Consider the following 12,500-nt stretch of genomic DNA (forward strand, 5'->3'; position numbering starts at 1 on the left):
TACACACACACACAGAGACACACACACACAGAAACAGAAGTAGTGTTGCTCTCCAAGCTGGGCTTCTTAGATGCACTGGGGGCCAAGTTCACAACTTGGCAAGAATAGAAGTGTGAAAGGAAGAGCTGGCGTATGTCATACAGTATGTCACACAAAGTAGTCCAGAAATACAGACCCGCGTTGAGAGACAGCAGATTGTCACTGATGTGCAGATCAGACACTCACACACTTAGACAACAAACATATCCTTCAGCCTGCGAGTAGCTAGTCATGGGGGTCTGGGGGATTTGAGGTCACCTGAATGAGTAGAGAGGAGGAGGCAGGCGAATATATAAAGGAAACTGAGGGAAACTGACCACCAATAATATGACTTCTACAGTCTCTGTAAGTACAATATATCATTTGTTAATACTTCAAACCCAACTGGCAGTTAATCCTGATATCATGGATTCTCACGTGTTGTTAGGCTGAGGCGTTGGAATGTTGGAATGTTTGGTGACCATAAACCCAGCGGCAGGCTGCTTACATGCTTTCTCTTTCTGTTTGGCTCATTTTCCAACTAAGTCAAAATGAGAAAAAGGGTGTTTTGTAGGTCCTGGTTGTAAGGTGTTGGGGGTCGGGGGGGGGGGGGGGGGGGTCTTTGTTGGCCCACTCTGTCTGAGTGACTCACCCCTGGGGGAGGAAGAGGAGGGGGAGGGTAGGCCGGTTTACGAGCCTCGGCTGACTAACCTTCTGTTCGATGGAACTTCTGAGTGTCTTGCGGATGTCTTGACAGTTTAGACGTGTCCCACGAAATGAGACGATTCACCCCTTTTTATTAAAATAAAGTTTCAGCGCATTCTATAAATATCTACTAGCACTGTGTAGTACAGTAGCTTTCATTCTTACTGACGTGCAGGCAAAAGCATTCCTCTAATTAAGATGAAGTTATTATTTTCAGTGTTGTTTATATATATATAGCACCAGAATATCTGAAAGACCTTTTGCTAGCATATCAGCCCAATAGAGCTCTCAGGTCTTCTGACGCTGGTTTTCTCTGTGTACCACATGTACAAAAGAAGCTGCATTCTCATTTTATGCACCCAAATTGTGGAATGCACTGGCAGTTTACATTAGAGATGCAACCTCAGCACATATGTTCAAGTCAAGACTAAAAACCCATCTTTTTAATATTGCCTTTAAATGACTAAATAATTAAATGAAGATTATAAAAACCCATCCTTTTAATATTGCATTTAAGTTACAAAATAATTAAATTAAGATTATATAATGATTAAAGCACTTTGAGCTGCAACGTTTGCAGGAAAACCGCTATACAAATAAAGTTATTATATAGATATATAGATATAATTTCATATGCAGTGGATTTCCCCTTGGGTTTACACAGTGGCAGCATCTCAGTCAGTAGGAAGTGTGTGTCTTCTTTACTAATTGTTATTCCACCAAATGATCTGGCACCATCCTGTGAGAGAAAGGAGCTGAGTCAACTTCAAGTAAAGCACACAGGGCTTCTGTGAAATGGGTTTCAGATGGCAGATAAGTGGATCTTTATCAGCTCTGAGACTGTGAGATCCCCTAGGCGATATCTACCACACATTACCATCAGTGCTAGTGGCCTGATCTGAAATCTAGAGTATAATACTTGGCAATCTCTGTGTTCCGATCTACCACAGCTCTCTCTCTCTCTCTCTCTCTCTCTCTCTCTCTCTCTCTCTCTCTCTCTCTCTCTCTCTCTCTCTCTCTCTCTCTCTCATCTCTCCCTCCGTGTCGCTGATTGTGGCGTTGCATGTACCTTAGCTGTCTGTCTGTCTCCCAGTCCCTCTCTCTCTCTTCTTGTCTCTCTTTGTCACCCAGCTTGATGTGATACTGTATCATTTTCTGTCCATCTTTTCTTTTATTTATTTATTTTTGCATCTAACGTGACGCTTTATCGAAGAGAAATGTGTTGAAGAAAACAGAAGGTGTGAACATTCCTGTAACTTCTTCCCTCACAATGATGGTTCTTGTGTCCAGATGAATTTAATTCAATCTTTGAAGAACAAAACAAAGCGTGAAATAAAAACGTTGCCTCGTGCCATTGAGATGCGGTAATTTCTCGTTGCTATGGAAGTGGATGCCTGGGAGTGAGCTGGCTAGATAACCATGTTTAGGTGTCTGTAAATAGAACTGCTCTGTCAATCTGCTCCTCAGAGAGTTCTGTCTCGCACAAAATGGGGTGATCTTATATATTCAAGTCCCCCATCGTTTGCAGTCTAAAAATATGATGTTTCACTATCTGCCAGTTTGTTTTTCTGAAGCAGCACAGCAGCAGTGTAATGAAATGAGTCGTCAGTCCAATTAGCCATGAAGAGCGAAATCATGTGAAGAATCACTCTTCAGACGGTTGATCTTCACATATCGATGCAATTAAGTCAGTTGGAATTACACCACGCGTGTTTGTACCACTTGTAAGCTGAGTTGAAGACCTAAATAGTATTTATTCTGTGTTGTTGTTGTTGTTGTAACTTTATGGAGTGGGAATGAGTTGAGCTTCACAAAACACTATAATCTCCTAAAAAATAATAGCCTATAATACCTGCAGTAAAATGTAGAAAGATCTTAGTGTTATGAAGCATTTGGTAAACTCCTGATTAGAATATCGCCCATTTAGCCCACACTTTTATCCAGAGGGACTTACATTGCAACGAGTCCATAGGCTACATACATTTTTCAGTTCAGTATACTATATACTATATACTATATACTATATACTATATACTATATACTATATACTATATACGGTTCCAGCAGGAATCAATCCCCCAACCTAAGCGATGTTATTAGCCATGCCCTACCAACTGAGCCACAGAGGACCACAATCCTGACTGGTTGTATTGACTGACTGGCTGCCCTCCTCCCTGCAGACTGGTTGTATTGATGCCTGTTCTCCTCCCTGCAGACTGGTTGTATTGATGCCTGTCTCCTCCTGCAGACTGGTTGTATTGATGCCTGTCTCCTCCTGCAGACTGGTTGTATTGATGCCTGTCTCCTCCTGCAGACTGGTTGTATTGACTGCCTGTCTCCTCCTGCAGACTGGTTGTATTGACTGCCTGTCTCCTCCTGCAGACTGGTTGTATTGATGCCTGTCTCCTCCCTGCAGACTGGTTGTATTGATGCCTGTCTCCTCCCTGCAGACTGGTTGTATTGATGCCTGTCTCCTCCTGCAGGGTGAACCTGGCCCTGGCCTACACAGAGCTCACAGAGGAGCTGGGGCGTCTCCAAGCACTGAGCTCCAAGCAGAAGGACATCCTGAGGATGGCCTCCCAGGAGCAGGCTAGCCCAGGTTAGCATCATTATGGAAAATACATCAATGTACCAAACTAGCCCAGGTTAGCATCTCTATGGAAAATACATAAACATTTATACAGCAGGCTAGCCCAGGTTAGCATCCTTATATAAATACATAATATGGTCATTTATAGCTATAGCAGGCTATCCCAGGTTAGCATTGTTATGGAAAATACATAGACATTTATATAGCAGGCTAGCCCAGGTTAGCATCTTTATGTAAAATCCAACATAGCAGGGTAGCATCCCTTTGGAAAATCCATTCCTGCAAGCTAGCGTAGGTTAGCATCCCTATGGAAAATACATAACATGGCCATTTATATATATAGCAGGCTAGCCCAGGTTAGCATCACTATGAAAAACGACAGTATTAATAAGTGAGTTTGGCTTGCATGCTCAACAGACAGTATCACCACTCAGCACGTGCTGTTGTACCAACATACTCAATACTCAATACACAACTTCCAAGAAGCACCACCGCCGCCGCGGGCTTCCTGTGTTCAGCTGTATACGCTCTGTCAGCCCCCTCCATACCACAAACCTGCTCTCAGAAGATGCAAAACCTCAAAAACAAAAAACAAAACAACAATGCTCTCTTGTTGTGAACTGTAACCATTGCTATAGATGTTTGTACTGAACTTGGTCTGGGGGAAAATCGAAATGACCCCCCAAAAAAGACATTGAAAATCAAATCACTGCGTTCAAGATTTCTGAGTGGGATTTTTCTAAGGTCACTGGGAATTCTCTATTGAGAAGAAAATCTCTGTTGAGAGTTTGAGAGCCGAAAAATACCCAATTCGCACACTTATTTTCTGCAGTCGACTACTAAACTGAACCATATAAGATATGGAAATTTGGAAATCGGATACGGATCTTAAATTCTGAAGCGCAGATTGAAAGGATGATTCATCATTATTGTCTTGTCGACGGTTGACGGCGATCTCTGATTACAGGAATCTCCTGCTACTTCACTGTCAGTGTAAATGGTAAATGGACTGCACTTATATAGCGCCTTTATTTTTTGCTGCTCCAAAGCTGCTCCAAAGCGCTTTACAACGGCCTCTCATTCACCCATTCACACACCAATGGCGGCAAGTTGCCATGCAAGGCGCCGGCCTACTCACTGGGAGCAATTTTGGGGTTCAGTGTCTTGCCCAAGGACACTTCGACATGTGGCCAGCCGGGGCTCGAACCGCTGATCTGCCAACCTTGTGATCATTAGACGGCGAGTCTACCTCCTGCGCCACAGCCGCCCCGTGGCGTGCAGCTCCACATCTGTATAGTAGGTGTTTCTACATGAGGAGAAAAAATAACAGCCATTAAAACCTGAGGCGTTTTTATCAAGAATAGTTGTGAATATGTTATGATCAGACGAGGATTTGCAATGCAAATGGAGAGCAACAGCATGAGCAGCATCGTGTGACCCTGGAGAGCAGCATGGAGAGCAGCAGGGAAATGTTCTATTGTTGAGAAGGGCTGAGATCAAAGAGGATACAGATTTTCTTTGTCATTATTATCATAACAATATCTGAATAATGCATGTGTACTTTTCTTCTTTTTTTTAAATTTATAATAATCTTTGGAAGATTGCAGGTGAAATACAATGCAAATGCAGCAATAAATAGACAGCCTTATGATTTCATCAACTTCAATGTCACATCCATGTACTATAGGAGCTGCCACTACCTATAACTAGTGTTGTTCCGATACCATTTTTTGATCCCGATACCGATACCGATACCTGACCGTGCAGTACTTGCCGATACCGAGTACCGATCCGATACCACGGCGTTTGAAAAAACGAAACAAAAAAACATGTTTTTTTAGCCGCATACTCACCTCGATGTAAAATTATTGCTAACACTTAGTCTGGCACTGCTCAAAACCTTTGTAAAACAGGAAAAAATACCAACAGAGAGTGAATACTATAGAACTTTTTTTTATTGTCTACCTGGTATGGTGACAAGAAAATCAACCCCTTATAAAACCTGAAATGTGGCTCTCACAGATGCCAATCAGTGCAATATCCATTTAAGATATAAAACAGTCGTAGTAGTAGTGCAACAGCAAGTGAACATTTACAAACAAAATAACTTTAGTACTTAAAAAAAAAAAAAAAAAAAAAAAAAAATCGGATTTTTTTTTTGTTAGTACTCGCCGATACCGATACCAGCATTTTCGTGCGTATCGGTGGCCATGCCAATACTAGTATCGGTATCGGAACAACACTACCTATAACCATAGGTTAGCTGCCACTACTAACCTATAAGTCAATCATGTAATCTATAAATCAATCATGTAACATATTAATCAATCGTGTAACATATGAATCAATCATGTAACATATGAATCAATCATGTAATCTATAAATCAATCATGTAATCTATAAATCAATCATGTAACATATTAATCAATCATGTAATCTATAAATCAATCATGTAACATATTAATCAATCATGTAACATATTAATCAATCATGTAACATATCAATCAATCATGTAACATATAAAGTTACACCACAGAGAGCTAGAGAGCTAGTCCTGTGTACTGCGTGTCCCCTGAGACACCTGCTTCCCCCCTATTCACAAAATAACTTTTTCTTTCTTCTTCTATCATTCTTCTATCTGTCGTCGTCCCCCCCCCCCCCCCCCCAGTCCAGCAGCAGCGCCACTCTCCCACCCCCCACCAGCGTCACTCCCCAGGAGGCGGAGGAGGAGGCTCCTCCCAGCAGCGCCACTCCCCCGTCCCCCCCTCCTCCCAGCCTCCCCCCCGCCACAGCCCCGTCCCCCCCCAGCACCACTCCCCCCTCCCCCAGCGCCGCTCGCCCGTGGTCCTGCAGCGCCTCTCCCCCGACACCCACCGCCGCTCCTCCCCCCTGCAGCTGGACTCCCCCGACACCCACCCCGCCTCCTACTCCTCCTCCTCCTCCCCCTGCCACCCCGCCTCCTACTCCTCCTCCTCCTCCCCCTGCCGGCCCCCCAGCCACCACCTCCGCGCCTCCTTCCAGGGGAGGCGCAGCTACTCCGAGGTGGCCGACCCCTCGGCCTACCAGCGGCCCCCCCAGCGCTTCCCCCTCGACCCCCTCGTCTCCACGCTGCCCAAGCCCCGCCCCTACGGGGACGTGTACCCGCCCCCCAAGCAGCAGCAGCAGCACGGCGGAGGGGGAGGGGGGGGGTCCCCCCACTCCCCCCACCAACACGGAGGAGGAGGACACGGGGGGGGGGGGGTCCCAACATGGATTACGGGGGGGCGGGGGGTCGCCTCATGGCGGTGGTGGCGGTGGTGGACACGGGGGGTCACCCCAGCTCAGAGGCTCCCCGTCGGGGATGCAGGGAGGAGGAGGGGGGGGGCGGGGGGGGAGGAGGAGGAGGAGGAGGAGGAGAGGGGGGGGGGGGTCTGCTGGGCGGTGAGAGCTCCCTCCGCCACTCCAGAGAGCTGCCCTTCCCCCTGCTGTCCGAGGCGTCCCACCTGCACTTCGAGCCCCCCCCTCCCTCCACGCCTGCCCCCCCCCCGCCCGGGCAGTCCTCGGAGGACGAGGAGGAGTGGAACTGCCTCCTCCCGCATCCCATCAGCCCCCCCCGGACGCTGGGCCTGCCTGGGGGGGTGGGGGGGGGAGGAGGAGGGGGGGGCCCGGGAGGGGTCATCATGAGGGGGGGGGGTCCCACGTCCTGCTCTGTATTCCCCATCCCGCCGCGGCCCCTCAACAACACGCTGAGCTGCCCCCTCCCACTGGGGTACCAGCACGCAGAGCACGCCCAGTCCTGGCCCTCCATCAACGTGAGTAACGCTGACGCTAGCTAAAGTAACACGTACGTTAACTAAGCTCACTCACACACACACACACACACACACACAAACACACATATATGGAGACAAAAGTATGTGGACACAATTATGGTCTGGGGCTGTTTTCATGGTTTGGGCTGGCCTGCACACAGAGCTCTGACCTCAACCCCATCCAACACTTTTGGGATGAATTGGAACACCGACTGCGAGCCAGTCCTTCTCACCCAACATCAGTTGCACAACCTCATTAATGCTCTTGTGGCTGAATGGGAGCAAATCCCCCGCAACCATGTTCTAAAATCTAGAAAGTGGAAGCTGTTATATATAGATATAGATATATATCAGTGTGTGACGTGTCTGTGACTGACATGTCTGTGAATGCTCACCATGAAGTGTGTCTGAGTGGTGTGTCTGTGATTGCTCAGCGTGTGGTGTGTCTGTGAATTATGTGTCTGTGAAGGACGTGTCTGTGAGTGCTCAGCGTGTGTCTGTGAAGGACATGTCTGTGAGTGCTCAGCGTGTGTCTATGAGTCAGACGTGTGGTGTGTCTGTGAGTGCTCAGCGTGTGTCTGTGAGTGCTCAGTGTGTGTCTGTGAGTGCTCAGCGTGTGTCTGTGAGTGCTCAGCGTGTGTCTGTGAGTGCTCAGTGTGTGGGGTTGTCTGTGAGTGCTCAGCGTGTGTCTGTGAGTGCTCAGTGTGTGTCTGTGAGTGCTCAGTGTGTGTCTGTGAGTGCTCAGCGTGTGTCTGTGAGTGCTCAGCGTGTGGGTTGTCTGTGAGTGCTCAGCGTGTGTCTGTGAGTGCTCAGTGTGTGTCTGTGAGTGCTCAGCGTGTGGGGTGTCTGTGAGTGCTCAGCGTGTGTCTGTGAGTGCTCAGCGTGTGGGGTGTCTGTGAGTGCTCAGCGTGTGTCTGTGAGTGCTCAGCGTGTGTCTGTGAGTGCTCAGCGTGTGGGTTGTCTGTGAGTGCTCAGCGTGTGTCTGTGAGTGCTCAGCGTGTGTCTGTGAGTGCTCAGCGTGTGGATTGTCTGTGAGTGCTCAGCATGTGTCTGTGAGTGCTCAGTGTGTGGGGTGTCTGTGAGTGCTCAGCGTGTGTCTGTGAGTGCTCAGCGTGTGTCTGTGAGTGCTCAGCGTGTGGGGTGTCTGTGAGTGCTCAGCGTGTGTCTGTGAGTGCTCAGCGTGTGGGGTGTCTGTGAGTGCTCAGCGTGTGTCTGTGAGTGCTCAGCGTGTGGGGTGTCTGTGAGTGCTCAGTGTGTGTCTGTGAGTGCTCAGCGTGTGTCTGTGAGTGCTCAGCGTGTGTCTGTGAGTGCTCAGCGTGTGGGGTGTCTGTGAGTGCTCAGTGTGTGTCTGTGAGTGCTCAACGTGTGTCTGTGAGTGCTCAGCGTGTGTCTGTGAGTGCTCAGTGTGTGTCTGTGAGTGCTCAGCGTGTGTCTGTGAGTGCTCAGTGTGTGTCTGTGAGTGCTCAGTGTGTGTCTGTGAGTGCTCAGTGTGTGTCTGTGAGTGCTCAGCGTGTGTCTGTGCGTGCTCAGCGTGTGTCTCTGAGTGCTCAGCGTGTGTCTGTGAGTGCTCAGCGTGTGTCTGTGCTTCACAGCTGTGGATGGAGACAGAGGAGAGTGACATGAGGAGCTGTCCCCTGTGTCAGTTGATCTTCCCCGTGGGTTACCCTGACGACGCCCTCATCAAGCACATCGACTCGCACCTGGAGAACAGCAAGATCTGATCACCATGGCAACACTTCTGCAGCAGCTCCACCCCTTTTAGTTGTTGTTGTTGTTGTTGTTGTTGTTACTGTTGTTCTCTTTAATGACATTGTGGCCCTGTTTGTTAGGTTTGGTTTTCTTTGGGGGGTGGGGGGGGGGTTCAGCTGGGTGCCTTTGGTTTCTAATAATAATAATAGCTTGGTTTTATATAGCGCCTTTCACAAACCCGAGGACGCTTTACCCAGATTTTACAGAAAGAAAAAAGTCAGACAGTCAAAACAGAAAACACAGAGACAGCGACAGCGACAAAGCTAAACTAGGGGCGTATGGGTTAGTGACGAGCCGTGGTCTTCTAGGCCTTTGTTTGGGAAGATGTCCCTACAGGTGAAAGGTCAAGGATGTTTTTAGGCTACCTTGCAGCTTTTAGTCTCCTCATTTTTAACCATATTACCATTAATATTTGCTGTGAGGCAGCCTGCTTTAAATGTTTCAATTGTCTCTCAACCCGTGTGGTGTGAGATAGTGGGGCATATGCAATTCGGTTGTTAAGTCGTGACGTGTTTCCGGGTCCAAAGTTGGCTGAGGCGCTGTCTTCGAAATGCCTCAGTAATAATAATAATTCATTATATTTATATAGCGCTTTTCCGAGGCTCAAAGACTCTGACAAATATGGGAAAAACGGGAAAGTGGTTGTTGTATGAATAGATCCAAGTCTAAAAAACGATTGAACTGTCATTCTACCGCTGTAGTACACTGGTACTATGGTGCAGGGGATTTCTGGTTTGGACCCGGAAATTGCTAAACGTCACGTTTACAACCGAACGTTTACAGACTTAACAACCGAAAACACACCCACCACAATGTCTGGGAATCCTTGAAACTAACTGGGTGTCCCAAATTGACACAACAACAAAAAACAGTTATTTATCCTTTGTTGTCGTGATTCAGGGCTTGACTAGGGGTGCGTTCGTGAATACTTTCTGGAAAAACCTGCTCTGAGTGCTCAGACTGAGCGCTCTGGTTTCAACCGAACGCACCCTATGTACTTGTATGTGGCGACCTGAGTCAAATCCAGTTCAAATACTTGTGAGATACTGTCTGCTTGATCTACGCTTGGAGCTTTGCACCTTTGGGACATTGTTTTCCCTTGTAGAAGCCAAACTAAATGGAGCACAGCTCATGTATTTGACCCAGGTTTGACCCAGGTTTGTCTCTAGGTCTGAACGTTAGGGTGTTAGGGTGTTAGGGTGTTAGGTTGGCAGTGTTGTGTTGTTGAAGAGGTGATGACTGACTGGTTGGTCTGGACAGATGACCCTCATAGATGACCTGCGGGGCGGGACATCACTGTTTGAGTGACCTCTCTGTTACACAGCAGGTACAGATAACCTTCATGCTTGCGGCCTGATCAGAAATCTATATAAATATTAGCATACATATTAGCACTTTAAGTTAAATCTAGCCTATAGAGTATATATATATATATATATATATATATACTAATATATACATATATTAATTGCCTTTTCCCCCATATATTTTGTATTTAATTTGATAATTACTATTTGTAAATAACAATAGGAAAGAACCTTTAGATGTATTTTTGCAAATGCTAAATGTGCCACACGTCTTACAGTATGTCGGTGACATTTCACTCACACAAGCTTGCACACAGGTGGACATAGTGGGGGAGGGGGAGCTCCTGTATGGACAGAAGTCATGGAAGTCTTTATTTGTGTACGAGGACGGATAATTCAACTGGGGTTATTATTTTGGTCTTCCTGAAGATCTGACCCTGCAAACACCCACAGAGCCCCAGATACTGGGTGCATTCGTAAATACGCTCTGGAAATCTGATCAGCACTCATGGAATGCCTCTTGTCCAATCAAATTACTTGGTCGCTCTATGACGTTGAACCCAATGTGCGCTCCGGCGCTCTCAGAGCGGATTTACGAACGCACCCTCTGTATAGAGATTGTGCCCAAGTATCCTCCATCTTGGCACCAGACGTAACCATGACGATAACATTTTAATGCACATTCTACGTCCCACGACAATAACATGCTAATGCTCATTCTTACTAGAATGCAACAGCCATGGAACTCTTGTTGCCAACATGGGTCGCATGAACATGCTAATCTCATTTTAGCCAAACCCGATATGGAAGTCTCTCCAAACACCCAGAAGACCCAGAAACATCAGTCTCAATGTAAATGTATCACTCCTCGTCTAAAAGAAAAATACTCATTGAATCCTCATAATGTAAAGCTGGATACTTTGTATTTCATATCTAAATGTGTATATATACAGTACCAGTCAATGGTTTGGACACACTTTCACATTCAATCGAATCGGAAAATGTGTCCAAACTTTTGACTGGTACTGTATATATATATATATACTGTATATATCGATAGCCTCTGGATGATGTGAAAGATGTAGGGTGGTCACAGAGCAGAGAGTTGAGTAAGAGTTGACAGCATTTTGAATATATAAACCTATACAAATATACAATCTGGCCTTTTTAACAGAGCCACTACACTACTTGGGGCAATGTGTAAACCAATGCATTTACATGGTAGTTAAAACCTGATGACAAGCTGCTCATTTCAATTTGAACATTGAAGAATAAGTTGGGCTACCCAACTGAATGGACTTTTATAAATCACAGATATTCTACACTTTATGTATATTTGTGTATCTTTCTTTGTAAAACGTTTAAATCTGTGTAAAGACAGGTATTTTGCAAGCTTGTATGCCTAATGCAAGTACTCTATTCCATACCCTAGATTGGGGAATCTGTTGTCAATATATAATATCCTAGCTAATGAGGGAAATATAAAATGTATGTACAAAAGAAATGCTATCCTACTATTATTTCTTCTATTTTCTTACCTACTGTTGATGTTTCTTTGCAAGCTTAATCTGTTGGTAATTCAACGATATTACCACAATATCTACAACATTTTTGGCCCCAATTTGTAATGTACCAAATGAGGGAAAATTGCACAATATGATCATTCTTAAACAAACAACGATGTATGTAATAGTGCTGTTGTTAGATAATGGTATAAAAAAAATGGCCTAGCCCTCTCCCACACACTGGTTGTCACAAAAGTTGGCTGGAAAACTAGCTTGTCATAACCAAAGAAAATAGATTAGAAATCTGGATAGCACTTTATTTGACGGTACTGTGTGTATCTTTATTTACCAAGTATTTACCAGGAAATTACATTCAACAAGAGGTACTTTCCGGTAGCCGCCCCGGGAAATTCAATAGTACCTGTTACAACAAGGTTTCTGTTGATTGTGACCAATCCAAACAAGTAATGAATGAGTTATCATATGTAATTACCTTTATACCGTGTAATTACACTGTACAAACTACAAAGTGATTTGTGCCCCGTAAAATAAATGCAACCAAAATGGAGAATAAGAAATACATATCTCTTTTGATTTTAACCAAGTACCATTTATCATCTTCGCATGGATATGAATGAAAAGCCATAAATGAGAATAGAAAATGAAAATATGATATTCCACTAAGACACTTTTAGCATTCAAGCGTTCGTATGACAAAACCATGTTGATCGGCAGCTGCAGTACAGAGACCATGCCACAGTCAAATGTATATAACACACACACACACACACACACACACACACACACACACACACAGACAGAGAGAGAGAGAGAG

General features: G+C 45.6%; 1 protein-coding gene across 1 annotated transcript in view; it reads left to right on the forward strand.

The window, feature by feature from the left end:
* Nucleotides 1-8,825, forward strand: part of tbkbp1 (TBK1 binding protein 1) — a gene marked incomplete at both ends in the record, with an annotated part of 46,038 nt that extends 37,213 nt beyond the window's left edge. Inside the window, 6 exon segments of the mRNA XM_080542554.1 lie at nt 1,855-1,868; nt 3,207-3,322; nt 5,982-6,450; nt 6,638-6,670; nt 6,672-7,104; nt 8,697-8,825. Coding sequence (XP_080398680.1) covers nt 1,855-1,868; nt 3,207-3,322; nt 5,982-6,450; nt 6,638-6,670; nt 6,672-7,104; nt 8,697-8,825 — 1,194 coding nt within the window.
* Nucleotides 8,826-12,500: the final 3,675 nt, after the last annotated feature.

This window comes from Nansenia antarctica, assembly GCF_963989245.1.
Source record: "Nansenia antarctica genome assembly, chromosome: 11".
Classification (NCBI taxonomy): Eukaryota; Metazoa; Chordata; class Actinopteri; order Argentiniformes; family Microstomatidae; genus Nansenia; species Nansenia antarctica.